The 17,470-nt window shown below is 39.8% G+C and overlaps 1 protein-coding gene across 2 annotated transcripts; it reads right to left on the reverse strand.

Moving 5' to 3' along the window:
- Nucleotides 1-4,282: 4,282 nt before the first annotated feature.
- LOC593304 (zinc finger protein 135) lies at nucleotides 4,283-9,892 on the reverse strand. 2 transcript variants are annotated; one of them, XM_030987227.1, is made up of 4 exons: nucleotides 9,766-9,892; nucleotides 7,512-7,637; nucleotides 6,187-6,258; nucleotides 4,283-5,824 (listed from the first exon to the last, which is right to left on the reverse strand). In XM_030987227.1, exons 2-4 carry the CDS (start codon nucleotides 7,615-7,617, stop codon nucleotides 4,728-4,730), a joined length of 1,275 nt encoding a protein of 424 aa, XP_030843087.1. In that variant the 5' UTR covers nucleotides 7,618-7,637; nucleotides 9,766-9,892; the 3' UTR covers nucleotides 4,283-4,727. The 2 variants fall into 2 exon arrangements, with proteins under 2 accessions (XP_030843087.1, XP_030843088.1); XM_030987228.1 differs by lacking the exon at nucleotides 9,766-9,892 and having other exon boundaries at nucleotides 7,582-7,637.
- Nucleotides 9,893-17,470: the final 7,578 nt, after the last annotated feature.

Here is a 17,470-nt window from a genome sequence, read left to right on the forward strand (position 1 = left end):
AACATTAATATAAATTGTAATTTAAAAATCTACAAGCAAACTAATTGTACTAAACCTAAAGCAGACCTGCCAACCTCTGGAGTTCAAAAACTGTATTCTTTAATCCCAAAAGTTGTATTTTACTGACAAAAATTGTACGATAGAAAACAAACACTGATCAATGCCTCAATTACAGTTACTACATACATGAAGAATTTTTGTTTAATGGATCATTGGTTGAATATGCATGATTTCGTCATGACTGGTGTGTCCGATGAACCAATAAAGATCCCCAAATTGCCGATGTGAGGTGCTTGTAGGATACTTTAAAGGACAGAATGGGCATTTTGCCATTGAAAATGGCACATACACACACAATTTATTTATTTTATTTTTTTTTTGGGGGGGGGGTCATATTTTACTGAGGAAAATTGTACTGTCATATTTACTTCTAAATATTGTACAAAATATGATTAAATCGTACTGGTTGGCAGTTCTGCTAAAGGGAATGAAGAATGAAAAAACAAACAGACAAATTAATTCATGACAATAAAGTGCGTTATGATGGAAAGCAGTTTTGACACATGTGAATGATATCAATGGGATATTTTTTATCTTAACATCATTGCATCCAATGATATATTAGTTTGAATAAAGTTTAAGCCCTCTCAGTGTTTTGGGAAGTATGCCAAAGAATACAGATATAAAAACAGACTCCTCTGCTGGCTATCAAAAAGTGACATACCGGTAGAGACACATGATTCTGATAGTCTCTGGTGTGTTGTTATACACGTGCATTTACTAGAACATACCTGTATGCTATTACACACTTTCCGATTAGCTTTTGATCGCAAACCTCACTCTTGCAAAACAACATAAAAGTAGTTGTCTCTTGTGTAGTGCTCGTGTCGGACACATTGTCACTCATAGCACTCCATTATTATTTATTACCCAGCTTTAGCACGGCTGCCACTACAGCGCTCAAGCATTTTAGCCTCTTAATTCCTGCTGGGTATACCATTTACCTCACCTGGGTGGAGTGTGGCAAATGTAGATTAATGTCTTTCCAAGGGACATTAGTGCTGCGAAAGGGATTTGAACCCCGAACCGTAAAGTTCAGTCCTGAGATTTATCCACTGGACCACAACAAGACTTCATACTATCATGGATATATTATGCTGCGTTTAGCTACTAGGAATTCAATGCTCCTAACAGATCTCATGTAGATGCATTGTTATCAAAATCATTCAAAGCTTTTCTGAATCTTAAAAACTCTGGATATCTACTCTCCATGTGCTTTCAAATTTAACCCTTTTAACTCGCTATCTATGTTGACAAAATTAATTCTAGCATAAATGTATCATGACTTTTTGCAATTTCCATACAGTGCAAATGTTTTGCCATATCAAAGGTAATGCAAACTTTGGGAAATTTTGAAAATTGGATGGATAGTAATTCTTTAACATTTTTATATTTTTGGATACCCCTGTGGATGTATTATAAGCACTAGAACATTTAGCCCCTAAAACACTTCTAATTTCGAGAAATTGAATAATCAAAAATTTACCGGTGCTCAAATAGTGCCTAAGGACATTCCATGGTAGCTGCGACCATGAAAATCTCAGAATATGCAATTCTGACATATAATTTCCAAACGAGAATAGCAAATCGGTCAATTGTAGTCAAGAAACATTGTTTTAAAGCTGAAGTAATATCCATCTTGAGAGGGCGCTAGACAACATAAAGAGTTTATTATGTACAATTTCATCACTTTAGACTTTATTTCAACCGCGACAACGATCATTGAATATTATGAAATCTCATGTGCTTCCAATATGTTCATTTGAAGTACTCCTGACCCCATACCAAAACTTTGTATTACCTTTAACAGTTTTGATGGAATTTTCATTTTTGTAAATGAAATTCAACTATTAATAATTAATCAATTAATCATGTATCTGACATGAAGTTATTCAAGTAAAACTTAAAATAATACTAGCCTATCATAAATTATTTTACATGCACCAATAAACTGAGTGACAGAGGAAGAAAGAAAGACAACTCTGCAGAACATACAGTATGCAACATCATACAAACAAACAAATGATATAGAGAGTCAGGTAAAAACAATAATCATGAACTACATAACAAACTAAGCATGCAATCTTGGATGAATATTTACTTTTAAACAATAGTGTAAGATTTCTACTGAAATAAAGAAAATAGTGGATGAAAATTGAGCAGAAGAATGTGTTATACCTATAACTCAGAGGAGAATAACACTTCCCATTTCCTTTAAAAGATTAAAAGATCATGTGAAAAATACTAATGTTCACATACAAAATTCTGTCTAATGCCTGAGTAATGAGGTACTGGTACATGTACAGTACATGAACACTGATCATTTATAGTTGGTTTTGTTTGCAACAGCTAATATTTCAGGATATATAAGTTTTTATCAAAATAAATCTCAAAATTTATATTTATTTAAACCTCCTTGCTTGATAATAGATTTTAAAATGTTGCTATCATTAAGAGAATATTTCATTGATCATCAAGACATCGACAAAGAGCTTTGCTTCTCAAGTCAATGTCAGTGACGATTCAAAATTTCTTGGATTGTGACCATCAGAGATCATGGAGCATTCAAAAATAAATTTACTAGGATTGATAAAAATGTGGTTAATTCACTCGAACTTCTGAAAGTTTAACAATATTTTACATATAAATACAAGATTGGACAACTGACACTACCATGTGGGCATTTTTCTTCTAAGATAACCATGTACTTGTACATATATGCCTACAAGTCCTGCGTCCAGACTGGTTGGTTATCTGGACAGTTGAATTCAAACAGTAATTGGAAGAAATTTTCAAGCAATATTTCATCTATCAAAGCTTATGTTGGATACTATCATAAAGGACAAACCGTTATGATGACTAGTGCTATTTGATGCATATCATGATCATATATGCTCTGGCCATTATAATACATCACAATAAAGCCATGTTTATGACAATTGCACAGAGTGACACAACATTTTGGAAAATTTATCCTTAGTTACATTAACAGGACTCTGGAAAATAAAAAGTAATGTTTATTATTCCCAAATAGCATGATGTGTCATTAAGCAAATAACTACCGTTGGTGAAGGTTATGGGACAAACTATCAATTCCAAGGCGATCTGGATGTAGCTATCTTTCCGAAGCGAAGCTGAAGACAGATAGTGTATTCAGATCGCCGAGGAAGTGATAGTTTGCCATCGCCTGAAACCAAAAGGCGATTATTTGCTTTATATTCCACATCAAAAACATTTCACTTCAGATCTTCCGACATTTTAGAGCAACAAGTCATCAACTAACAGCTAGCAAACGGTGTACGATACGTACAGTGCAGTTTGAGGTGCTAGAGCAATACGCAGCGTATACAATCAAAGTGCTTTGCACTGTGTAGATAGTAGCCTATCTACACAGTGTAACAAACTTTTTGCTTCTCCCAGCAATGATGAGCGAACTATCTTTCATTACGTGATTTACTTTTGACCAATCGTAGAGCAAGATTCTTAGTATGTGGAATATAATTACCGGTAGATATATCTTGCAAAATATCAATATGTATTAGCTAGGCAATTTTTATTTTTACAGTCATCAAAACATACAATGCCAGTAAACAGATGTATACTTGAGGTTTATGAGGAAATAACAGATATGAAAATATCTAAATATACACTGTAGCTGGGAAACTGGAATTTCAAATTCTTGATTGTTGAAACTCTTTGAAAGCCTATGACTAATGGACATGTGAGTCTTTTACATTTCCACTTACATGTACATGTAACTTGATGTCAGTTATACACAATAAAATGAGTAGGATTGGTACTTACCAATGGGCAATTCCACGGTAACGGAAGGACACTCAGACAAGATTTTTGAACTTCAGGTTCATACTAAAAGAAATGTTTTATAGTATGTATTAAACTATGGGGAACAAAATGTGTTTCAGTCAATTGGGAAGCTTCATCACCTTCACAAAGTTTGGATAAACACTAATTAACTGGAAAAACCATGTCCATTTTTATGTCCTTCCGTTACCGAGATAATTAATATGCACATTCTTAAACTACTTAACTATAATGACAATTTTTTGTGTGAAAATTAAAGGCACTTATATAGGTATTATATCCGTACTGTTTCACATCTTATACTAATAAAACAGTTCTTTTAGTATGAACCTGAAGTTCAAAAATCTTGTCTGAGTGTCCTTCCGTTACCGTGGAATTGCCCCAATCCTACCCAAATGCAGTTTAATGAGTTATTTAGTGCACAAATATGGTGTACACAAATACAATGTATAATTCTGATATTTTCACTGAGCCACATAATTATTTCTAAGCATAGTGATAGATTATAATAGCACAAGACTACAGCCATTTTCACCATGAGGTTGATGAAAATGTGCAATTGGCTGTCCATGTTTTAGTACAGGCTTTGGAACATAACTTTGGCATCTGTATAGAATATAAGTTTCATGAAAACACCAGTTTGAGGAAGCCTGGTACTTGTCTCTCTCCATAAAAGCATGACGTTTGATGTGTGTATAGATAGAACCCATAGAAGAAAGGCTGTAGGCTCCTTTACTGTGCAGAAAGTGTAAAGGTCGTGCAAACATCTTCAATAAATACAGCATAGTTTTTGTTTCTGTCAGCTGTAGAAACACAGTCAGGGCGCTATTCCTTGAAATTACACATCACTCTGTGTCGTCCGTATAGTCAAACATTTTAGCTGAGCCGCTGTGCGTTCTGAGATGGCGCACAGCTAGGTCCTTACGACTGAAAGCCTTGTCGCACACTGGACAGTTAAACGGTCTCTCACCCGTGTGAGTTCTGAGGTGATCCCGCAAATGGAAACGTTGACTGTAGCAGTTGCCACAAAACTCACACTTGAACTGTTTCTCCCCCGTGTGAGTACGCATATGCCTCATGGCCGAGTACTTGCGACTGAAAGTCTTTCCGCACGCATCGCAGCCATAGGGTTTCTCGCCGGAGTGCGTTCGCAGGTGGTTCCTCAGATGAGAGCGCTGGGAGAATGCAGCGGTGCACTGATCACAACGGAAGGGCTTGTCAAAGCCTTGAACTCTCTCTAGCTTTGGGAGGAGGTTTGCAATGGAGTTGGAACTGGAGGTTGAAGGGGGTGGTATGAAGGACTGATGAATCAGACTGAGCTTGTCATCGGCATGGGTCTTCATGTGCCTGTCTGCAGAGTACTTCCTCCCGAAGGTCTTGCCACATATGTCGCAGATGAAAGGCTTCTCTCCAGTGTGGATGCGTTGGTGAACTTTCAGATGACACTGTTGCCTGAAGGAAATACCACAATCAAAACATTTGTGTCTCTTATCCTTGGACCCTCTGCCCTTGGCTAGATGTTTAGCGTGACCTTGAGACCCTTCTCTTCGCCGGGAAGGTGAACGGACGGAAGGACTCACTAATGGGGTGAGTCGCTGCACAGTCTGCTGAGCGCTCTCGTGCTGCTTCACCTGCTTATCCTCCCCGTCTGCTGCATGGATCTTCATGTGACGTACGGCCGAGTCTAGACGAGCGAACGTCTTGCCACACACCTCGCAGCCAAATGGTTTCTCACCTGTATGTGTGCGGATGTGGGCTTTCAGGTGGCTGCGCTGCTTGAAGGCTGACCCACACTGCATGCATTTATGGGGTTTGTCATTTGCAGTGGTAGACAGACTGGCCATGGTTACAGTGATCTTGCCTGGGCTGTTGCTAGTCTGGAAGGCACCGTTCATATCATGAGCATCAGGGTAAAACATGATGGCATCACCGCAGTAAAATCCTAAAAAATAGATGAAATAAATGTCTATATTAATTAGTTTTTTGTCCAAGTTAAGAAACCAGGAAAAAAATTAAGAAAAAGGAAAATTGACAATTAAATTGATAGTTGTAAAATCCTTATGAAATTTAGAGGCAGAATTTCTTGTCTAAGCTACAAATAGACACTCAATGAATCACTATACATTATCAACCATAGATATGTCATTATAATTTGTGTCTCAAGGTTCAAAATTAAGGCTTATCCAACTGGGCAGCAAGTCCTCCCTGGAAAATGTTATGTAGCTGTGCAAAGTTACAGTACATTATCAAATTTTTGTCTTTACATAACTTTTGTAATCAAAGATATTCAGTTTCAAACCTTACCATCTCTCTCAAGTCCTGATTTCAAAGTTTGTTGTTGTGCCACTCCAGCATCAGCGATAGATTTCTTGTTTTCTGTAAGCACAATCAAGGAAAATTGGATCAACCACATGTACATAGTGTACATAAAATTTGTTTTGAAGTTATAAAGTGTACAAAAAGTGTATGAAATAATATCATCTTTAATTCAATAATAAGGACAACATATTATACATTTCTTACGATTTTCAGTCAAATGTATGTATATTGTTGTTCTTTACAATGCAACCTCCCAGTGCTCAGCCTCCCACCAAACAAAAATAATGGCGACTGGCTTTCAAAAAATACTTGTTGAATGTTTAATTCCATATATATATTTTGAGTTTCAACAAATAATTGTACGTAATTCAAAATTAGTTTGACTGTTATATTTGTTAATTTGATAATCTCCCTCTGCAGCAATACAATTTGTACATCCATGCAAGTATAATCAATCGCGAAGGTATGACCAGCTGATCTGACACTCTGACAGTACATTTGGATTATTCATTTTGTTTGATTTGATCATTGAAAAGTAGGAGAAAAGAGGATGTGGGAGACCCATATGCTCAGTTCTTCCTGAGAATGCCAAGAAAGGAAGGAAAAAAAACACAAGACAGAGAAAGATCCCAAAGGACCAAGAAAGTCCTTGGGGGGGGGGGCATTTCACAAAACTTGTCATCAGTGACAAATGACAGTTTTTGTTATTAAGCTACTGAAATCCTTGCTTCTGATTGGTTATTAGCAGATTTGTCACTGATTTTTGTCATTTGTCATTGAAACAAGGCTTTGTGGAATTCCCTCCTGATGGACATGGAAACCTATGAAAGGTGGCATGCTCTAGCCCAAAAGCAAGGGGCAACTCCCCGACAGTTATAGTAGTAGTGCTGCTTGGTGCAGTTGACGAAAGGAAACTCGTCAACTCAAGGTGAGTAAAGATCTAGTTGTACAAATAATGTGATTAAACTGCTCTAGCCTGTAGATGGCGGCACTTTTTTTAAACCGATCCTGCAAATTATGGGCGTTGACGGTAGGTATTCAGGTACCAGTAGTACAGTTGCAAATCCATTTGCATGAAAACAGCGCTAGATTTTCATTTCTAACAAAGAGGTTTCAGAACCTATAACTGTAAAATTTTACAAGCGATATCTAAAGGATTTATTTTAAACAATCGCTTAGTTTCATGGAGTTTGCAAAAAGGAGAAACCACCTTTAAAAATATATTCCTAGCCATAAATACTACCATTCTTGTTTTACTTCGGTAGTCCTTATCAGGTTTGACCCTTCTCCACTTGGATTATCATTCTTACCTTTCATCATATCAGCTTGAGGTGCAGAGGATTCAGAGTTTGATATTTTTTTTCTAGCATTGGACCTCACCTGACGAGGAGATATATACTGCACCTTCCCATCCATCTAAGACTTCTTTGTTTCACCTAGATCATTAGGGAGGGACAGAGAGACAGACAGAGAAAGAGAGACAGATAAAGAGAGGGAATAGGAGAAAGAAATAGAGATATAAAAAAGAGATAATAGAAAGAAAACAGGAGAGATAAAAATGAGAGAGGGGGGAGGAAAAATATAGTTACAAAATGTACCAGATTTTGACTTTCGAAAGCTTTTAATGTACAGAACTGTAATTTTGCTAAAAAGAATTTTGGGGATGAAATGTCTTTTCTCAAACATTTTGATTCCATATTTTACTGAAAAAAGCACTTTACATCAATCTAAATTGTACATTTGTATTTTGTTTTGCATGCTGGCAATGCCAAACGGATTCCGCATAATAAAATACCCCCAGTTCACAGTCTACTTTTATGGGTCGTCCGTCTTCCTGAGGATTTATCGCTCATAATGTGAGTCTCTGTATGGCTGTGTGACCAACGTTCGCGCATGACCTAAGTTCGCTATCTCAAAATATTGGTAAGATTTCAAAAATCTGATATCACCAACGGAAATAGGAACATAAACAAAGTTATCTCTGGAATCGGGTGTGAAATTATGAAAATATTGACAAAAGATCAGCAAATTCTGTGGTTATTAGCATCCGTTCCGAAAGAGTACTAACTTACCGATAAGGGTCTGGAAATCTTCATTTTGAGAGTAGATATATATCTTCAAAATTGTAAGTAATAAGTGATACCGACTGATTGTAAGATATCTTGCCTTGCAAATTATGAAATTACATTATTCTTTAGGGATTGTATTTTTGTATAAAGCAGATGTAAACCCCCACACGTGAAGTTAGGTCTCGTTGTTTGTTTTAATGACTTTTTTAGATGCAGCGCGCACGCACGATCGGACATCAAATTTTTAGATCGCGAAATCCTTTGACGATAAATTTTCTAGCTGAACCAATTTGTAGTAAAGTACTTTGCCATCCATTTGGTATTAATTAAAATAAATAAATTTGTGCAGAATATGAGAAATCATGGATCGAATATAACATTTTCTAATCTGTTCTAAAATCTCTGCGAACTTTGGTCACCCCTTCATACTAAGTCAATGTGAAATGCATCCAGAAAATCATTGCGAAATCTGTTTTCGCTTCGACAACGAGACAACAATCGTCCGCGAAAATGTGGATGATCCTTATTTTTGCTGACGCGGCTGTCCGCGTTTATGAAGACAATCCTTATTCTCGGACCAGCGCCCCCAACTGTTCATTGCAGATCGGAAAGAATTTGGAGAGAAATAAATCACAAAAACGGAAAATGGGAAAAAAAGTAAATATAGAATGAGCAATCATAACAAGTTAATTAGCTTGAGAAAACGTTAACATTATTCTGTCAAACATCCGAACGAGGCCTTTGCGTTCAGTTCGGTTCGGCTTGGAAGTTCCATGTTTATGTTCGGCGAACTTCCATTTGGTTCGGCGGTTGAGCTACAGCACTAAGTCTAAATTAACAATTTCTTCTTCTTCTTCTTCCTTTTGAGTACAGACCTCTTTACAGAGTATTATCGTACTATACTGGGGGTGTGTGAAGGTAGACCACTACACCTGGGTTTCCCCCTACTCTTATACGAATAGTGCAGTGGGTTCTTAACGTGCAAAGGTAGTGACTCTTCTCTACACGGGGCCTCCATTTAACGTCCTATCCGAGGGACGTAGTGTTTTCCCCTTGACATAACCTGCGTCTATGAACAAGGAAAGGGGCATGTTAACACACAACGCAGGCTTCAGTCTTCCGCCTGGGTGGGAGTCGAACCCGGGATCTTTGGTTCTACAGACGGACGCTTTACCGACTGAGCCAACTCGCCTCCCTATTTTGCTGTCCATTTAATAGTAGTTTATCGATATAATTTAATGTAGAATATCAGAAATCATAGTTTGAATATCACATCACATTCCTATTATCTTTAATATTCTTTCTTTTGAAATGTGCGCGAACCCATGAACCCATCCATCGCATCGTACACACCAAAACGCCCACGTAAATCCAACACATTTTCTAATGCTCGGGACTGAAACCAAAATAGTAGAAAGCGATACTGTACAAAAGACAGGGTTAATCATTAAAGAACGACAAAATACTACCGATGATTTACAATTCTAAATCTCACCTTAATTCTAGCGTAGAATCCGAAGGTAACAGATTATAATTAGACGAACATCGGGTATAAAATCTCTGTTTTTCCGAGAACAAAAGGTCGTGATGCTGGAAAACGATGGAATACTAACGAGCCAACAGAGGGCGCAATAGCTAAAGCGCCTCAGACTAGACGCGCTCGAGCTCGGGGTCGGGAGTTATAGAAAGCAACATCGGATCGGATGATATAAAAATGGGATGATTTTTTTTTTCTTATAATTTATTTCTACTTCACGCAGGTATCAGATTTGTACATGTATCCATCCCGATAATGTGCTGGGATAGTGACACAGTACACATTTTTTTTAAAGTAAAAAAATATTGGTCTTGTCCATGGGTGTCGATCCCGGGGGGGATGGGGGGGGGGGGGATATATCCCCCCAATATTTCAGGTGGGGGGGGGGGGGGGGGGATGGCCTGTACAATCATCCCCCCCCCCCGATAATTCACCATCAAAACAAAACAAAAAATGAAGAGAAAAATTAAGGATGAGAGCCCGATGAGAGTAGTTAATGGTTATTACTCGCAAGATGACCATCAATATACACATTTTGCTATCTCATTTTCATACGAAGTAAATAAGACAACCGTATATGAGACAAGAATAAATTGAATTCTCGCTCATACGGCTTCATCAGGAATTGATGAATTTATTCAATTTGTTCAATCAACAGCATCATAGAAATGCAGTGCGCCAAATGCAAAGACGCAGCGTCAAAAAGCAACGAGCTAAATGTTAAGCGCGAAGCGCAAAAATAGCAATCTGCAATGCACATCAGACAATCCTGGACAGTGTAAACATAGATGAACTCTGTGACGATTTCGTGATGAGATCGGAGACAAGGAGAAAGATTTTCGGACATTAGTATGACTCATAAAATAGTTCTCTAGTTGTTATGTTGTTTCCGTTCACCCTTTTTAAAATTCACGTCATTGTATCTTTATTTTTGTTTTTTCACTCATTTTATTTCCTGATATTTCCTAAAAGATTTTTCATTTTTGGATAAAGATTATTATGTCACAACTTATTTGTAACACAAATTATTTTCAGTGGGGAAACTGAATTCAGACAAGGATTAATATAGAGAACAGTACAACGAATCGTCTTCTTTCTCTAATAATTCAGTGAAAAGGGTAAAGCTGTTAGGGGGTAACTGAATTCAGACGTGGATTAAGCGTAATAATCAAATGAAACGTCAAAGTACACGATACAACGAAGCGTCTTCTTTTACGAATAATTTAATGAAACGTGAAAGCTTCCGCGCTAAGCGCGGAATGGGCGAAAATGAATACAGACAAGGATTAAGAGTAATAATTTATTGAAACGTAAAAGCTTCCGCGCTTCGCGCGGTAGGGGGGAAACTGAGTTTACGAAGGACACGATACAACAAATCGTCTTTTTTCACTAATGTGAAAGCTTCCGCGCTTCGCGCAGGAATGGGCGAAAATGAATTCAGACAAGGATTAAGAGTCGAGAATAGTACATAGGATCGTCTTCTTTCTTTAATCATCTAATGAAACATCAGAGCTTCCGCGCTACGCACGGGGAAGGGGGAATTTTTTTCAAACATTAAGGATTAAGAGTCGAGAATGGTACATCGAATCGTCTTCTTTCTTTAATAATCTGATGAAACGTCAGAGCTTCCGCGCTACGCGCGGAGGAAGGGGAACTTGAGTTAAACAAGGATTAAGAGTCGAGAACGGTCCAACGAATCGTCTTCTTTCTCTTATAATTTAGTGAAACGTCAAAGCTTCCGCGCTTCGCGCGGTAGGGGAGAAACTGAATTCATGAAGGACACAATACAACAAATCGTCTTCTTTCTCTAATGTGAAAGCTTCGCGCAGGAATGGGCGAAAATGAATTCAGACAAGGATTAAGAGACGAGAATGGTACATAGGATCGTCTTCTTTCTTTAATAATCTAATGAAACGTCAGAAGGGGAAGGGGAACTTGATTCAAACATTAAGGATTAAGAGTCGAGAATGGTACATCGAATCGTCTTCTGTCTTTAATAATCTAATGAAACGTCAGAGCTTCCGCGCTACGCGCGGAGGAAGGGGAACTTGATTCAAACAAGGATTAAGAGTCGAGAACGGTCCAACGAATCGTCTTCTTTCTCTAATAATTTAGTAAAACGTCAAAGCTTCCGCGCTTCGCTGGGGGGGGGGGGAACTCCCCTTCCCTGCACACAACCCCATAGGGACCGCGCTTCGCGTGCTCTCTACCGCCCCCTTAAATGAAATCCTGGCTACGCGCTTGGGAGGGGTGCAACTTGCCACACGCTTCTACCTCTTGATTGCTTTGATCCATTGCCGAAAATATTTTGGCACCTATCATCCCCCTCCCCCCCCCCCCCCCCAACCACGGATACAAATCGACACCCTTGAACACAAATGTCTATGTTTAAACAGAATGCCTACTTTTCTTTCGGATGCATTTGTTTAGTGTGTGAATACGTTTTTTTCATTGAAAGGTGACAGTCAATTTCGATTCCTACAAAATGATGCAACGGTTACCTCTCTAATATCTGATCTCGGATATTCCCACAGATCCTTTTTAGGCTATTCATCTACCTTTGGATTTCATAATCATAATATAAGCCTAGCTTGTTTTCTGTAGGTTAATTATTACTTCATTTGTATTACACCATTTCTGCACCGTGATTAATTTTCACTTCCAATCGCAACGACTCAGCTAGCCGCTGAAAAAGCGGGGGGGGGGGGGGGGGATCAATGTCGCTATTCATAAGGACCGCTATTTATAAGGTTCGCTATTCGTAAGGTCCACTATTCATAAGGACCGCTATTCATAAGGTCAGCTTTTCATAATTGGAGAAAAGGGTCATTATTCATAAGGGTCATTATTCATCAGGACCGCTATTCATAATCAAAGAAGAGGGTCGGTATTCATAATATTAGAAGAGGGTCGCTATTCATAATACGAAATCGGGGTCGTTATTCATAAGGGTCCCTATTCACAATATTACACAAGGGTCGGCAGGCGCGGATCCAGGATTTCTTAGGGGGGGGGCCCAAATTTGAAATTATGCGAGCCAAATATTGGTACGTAATGATGACCAACAGTGACGTAATGCGGAGGGGGGGGGTCGGTGCAGAGAGGGGCGAGTTTTCCCCCACCCTCCTCCACGAAACGCGGAAGCTTTGACGTTTCATTAAATCATTAGAGAAAGAAGACGATTCGTTGTACCGTTCTCGACTCAAAATCTTCGTCTGAATTTAGTTTTTCCCCGCCCGTGCGAAGCGCGAAAAATTTTACGATTTATTAAATTATAAGAGAAAGAAGACGATTCGTTGTAGAGTTCTCGACTCTTAATCCTTGTCGTAATTCAGCCCCCCCCCCCCGTCCTGCGCGAAGCGCGGAAGCTTTTACGTTTTATTAAATTATTAGCGAAAGAAGACGATTCATTGTAGAGTTCTCGACTCTTAATCCTTGTCTAAATTCAGCCTCTCTCCCCCTCCTGCGCGAAGCGCGGAAGCTTTGACGCTTCATTAAACTATTAAAGAAAGAAGACGATTCGTTGTACCGTTCTCGACTCTTAATCCGCGTCTGAATTTAGTTTTTTCCCCCTCCCGCGCGAAGCGCGGAAAATTTTACGTTTTATTAAATTATTAAAGAAAGAAGACGATTCGTTGTAGAGTTCTCGACTCTTAATCCTCGTCTGAATTCAGGTTCCCCCCTCACGAGCGAAGCGCGGAAGCTTTTACGTTTCATTAAATCATTAAAGAAAGAAGACGACTCGTTGTACCGTTCTCGACTCTTAATCCTCGTCTAAATTCAGTCCCCCCCCCTCCCCCTCCTGCGCGAAGCGCGAAAGCTTTGAAGTTTCATTAAAACTATTAAAGAAATAATACGATTCGTTGTAGAGTTCTCGACTCTTAATCCTCATCTGAATTCAGGTCCCCCCCCAAGCTTTTAAGTTTTATAAGATTATGAGAGAAAGAAGACGATTCGTTGTAGAGTTCTCGACTCTTAATCCTCGTCTGAATTCAGGTTCCCCCCCCCCCCTCCCGCGCGAAGCGCGGAAGCTTTTACGTTTCATTAAATCATTAGAGAAAGAAGACGATTCGTTGTACCGTTCTTGACTCTTAATCCTCGTCTAAATTCAGTTCCCCCCTCCCCTCCTGCGCGAAGCGCGGAAGCTTTTACGTTTCATTAAATCATTAGAGAAAGAAGACGATTCGATGTACCGTTCTCGACTGTTAATCCTCGTCTGAATTCAGGTCCCCCCCCCCTCCTCCCGCGCGAAGCGCGGAAGCTTTTAAGTTTCATAAGATTATGAGAGAAAGTAGACGATTCGTTGTACTGTTCTCGACTCAAAATCTTCATCTGAATTTAGTTTCTCCCTCCCGCGCGAAGCGCGGAAGCTTTGACGTTTCATTAAATTATTAGCGAAAGAAGACGATTCATTGTAGAGTTCTCGACTCTTAATCCTTGTCTAAATTCAGCCTCTCTCCCCCTCCTGCGCGAAGCGCGGAAGCTTTGACGCTTCATTAAACTATTAAAGAAAGAAGACGATTCGTTGTACCGTTCTCGACTCTTAATCCGCGTCTGAATTTAGTTTTTTCCCCCTCCCGCGCGAAGCGCGGAAAATTTTACGTTTTATTAAATTATTAAAGAAAGAAGACGATTCGTTGTAGAGTTCTCGACTCTTAATCCTCGTCTGAATTCAGGTTCCCCCTCACGAGCGAAGCGCGGAAGCTTTTACGTTTCATTAAATCATTAAAGAAAGAAGACGACTCGTTGTACCGTTCTCGACTCTTAATCCTCGTCTAAATTCAGTCCCCCCCCCCTCCCCCTCCTGCGCGAAGCGCGAAAGCTTTGAAGTTTCATTAAAACTATTAAAGAAATAATACGATTCGTTGTAGAGTTCTCGACTCTTAATCCTCATCTGAATTCAGGTCCCCCCCCAAGCTTTTAAGTTTTATAAGATTATGAGAGAAAGAAGACGATTCGTTGTAGAGTTCTCGACTCTTAATCCTCGTCTGAATTCAGGTTCCCCCCCCCTCCCGCGCGAAGCGCGGAAGCTTTTACGTTTCATTAAATCATTAGAGAAAGAAGACGATTCGTTGTACCGTTCTTGACTCTTAATCCTCGTCTAAATTCAGTTCCCCCCTCCCCCTCCTGCGCGAAGCGCGGAAGCTTTTACGTTTCATTAAATCATTAGAGAAAGAAGACGATTCGATGTACCGTTCTCGACTGTTAATCCTCGTCTGAATTCAGGTCCCCCCCCCCCTCCTCCCGCGCGAAGCGCGGAAGCTTTTAAGTTTCATAAGATTATGAGAGAAAGTAGACGATTCGTTGTACTGTTCTCGACTCAAAATCTTCATCTGAATTTAGTTTCTCCCTCCCGCGCGAAGCGCGGAAGCTTTGACGTTTCATTAAACTATTAAAGAAAGAATATGATTCGTTGTACCGTTCTCGACTCTTAATCCTCGTCTGAATTCAGGTTCCCCCCTCACGAGCGAAGCGCGGAAGCTTTTACGTTTCATTAAATCATTAGAGAAAGAAGACGACTCGTTGTACCGTTCTCGACTCTTAATCCTCGTCTAAATTCAGTCCCCCCCCCCTCCCCCTCATGCGCGAAGCGCGGAAGCTTTGACGTTTCATTAAACTATTAAAGAAAGAATATGATTCGTTGTAGAGTTCTCGACTCTTAATCCTCGTCTGAATTCAGGTTCCCCCCTCACGAGCGAAGCGCGGAAGCTTTGACGTTTCATAAGATTATGAGAGAAAGAAGACGATTCACTGTACCGTTCTCGATTCTTAATCCTTGTCTGAATTCATTCCCCCCCCCCTCCCCTCCTGCGCGAAGCTTTGACGTTTCATTAAATTATTAGAGAAAGAAGACGATGCGTTGTACCGTTCTCTATACTCTTAATCCTTGTCTGAATTTCAAAGATGTTCTTTGTCTGCTCCTTTTACTTTCTACGTCCTCTTCCGATTTGGGGGGACCGCCCCCCCCCCCCCCCCCCCCTGGCTGGCTACGCGCCTGCGGTCAGATAAAGACATTTTGATAACTTGTCCGGCTCCGGAAGCTCAGGGGTTTTAGGCGTTTAATTAAGGTCAGATGATCATTTTTTTTTAATACCTATTATTTTGTGACACTGGCAGGTCACTATTTGGCGTGGGGTCCAGGGGGCGGATCCCCCCAAAAGCGGGGTTTTAGGCATTAAATTACCGTCAGATGAGCATCTAAGAGCCCGCCGTAGCGCCCTAGGTGGAATCCAGGGGGCAGAGCCCCGGAAGCTTAAGGGTTTTAGGCATTTAATCACGGTCAGATGAGCATATTTTGATGACTCATTTTTTAACACTGGCAGTTAACTATTCGTTCTTTTTTGCGCTCATTCTATTTTTTTTCTCTTTAATATATTTTTTCAAATAAAGTGGGGGGGGGGGGAGGGAGCTCGAGGCTCCCGATCCCTGCCGTACCTCGGGCCCTGACATGTAGGAATCTCAAGAATCATATTTCGTGCCTGGCTGTAAATTTAGGAATTTGTCATTTTCCAACAAACACATATAAAAACGTATAATTTACTAAAAAGTGAGGACAAATCTCGGAAATTATGTAATTTCAGCATTATTTGTAATCCACCGTTGTGGAATTAGAAATAAACCACGTTTGAATTTGATTTCCCCAAAGCCCCCCCCCCCCTATTAGTACGCCAGTATCTCCTCTTTTCCTTTCCCTTTCCTTCCTTCTCTCTTATTTTTTTGATTGGAGGGGGGGGGGGGGGGGTCAACAGCCTGGGAGGAAAGGCCCTTTCGGTCCCCCGATCTCCTTCTTCCCCCTTTTCTTTTCTTCTTCTTCTTCTTCTTCTTTCTTTCCTTTCTCTCCTCTTTCCCTTTCCCTTCTTTTCCTTTCTTCTCTCTCTTTTTTTTTTTTTTTTTTTTTTTGCGGGGGGGGGGGGGGGGGCCAAGGCCCGCTCGGCCCCCCCCTGGATCCGCGCCTGAGGGTCGGTATTCATAACACAGAAAGAGGGTCGCTATTCATAATACGGCGAGAGGGTCGCTATTCATAATAGGATTAGAGGGTCACTTTTCATAATAGAAGAAGTGTCATTATTCATAAGGGTCATTATTCATAATCGATGAAGAGGGTCGCTTTTCATAACAGGAGAAAAGGGTCGCTATTCATAATAGGAGTACGGGGTCGCTATTCATTATAGTAGAAGAGGGTCGCTATTCATAATAGGAGTAGAGAGTCGCTATACATAATACGAAATGAGGATCGCTATTCATAAAAAGAAATGAGGGTCGCTATTTATAATAGGACTAGAGGGTTGCTATTCATAATACGAAATGAGGGTCGCTATTCATAATACGACGAGAGGCTCGCTATTCATAATAGGACTAGAGGGTTGCTATTCATAATACGAAATGAGGGTCGCTATTCATAGTAAGAAATGAGGGTCGCTATTCATAATACGAAACGAAGGTCGCTATTTATAATACGAAACGAGGGTCGCTATTCATAATACGAAACGAGGGTCCCTATTCATAATACGAAACAAGGGTCGCTATTCATAATACGAAACAGGGGTCGCTATTCATAATACGAAATGAGGGTCGCTATTCATAATACAAAATGAGGTTCGCTATTCATAATACGAAATGAGGGTCGCTATTCATGGTACCACGAGAGAGTCGCTATTCATAA

The sequence above is a fragment of the Strongylocentrotus purpuratus genome, unplaced genomic scaffold, assembly GCF_000002235.5.
Source record: "Strongylocentrotus purpuratus isolate Spur 01 unplaced genomic scaffold, Spur_5.0 spur5_scaffold_16, whole genome shotgun sequence".
Taxonomy (NCBI): domain Eukaryota; kingdom Metazoa; phylum Echinodermata; class Echinoidea; order Camarodonta; family Strongylocentrotidae; genus Strongylocentrotus; species Strongylocentrotus purpuratus.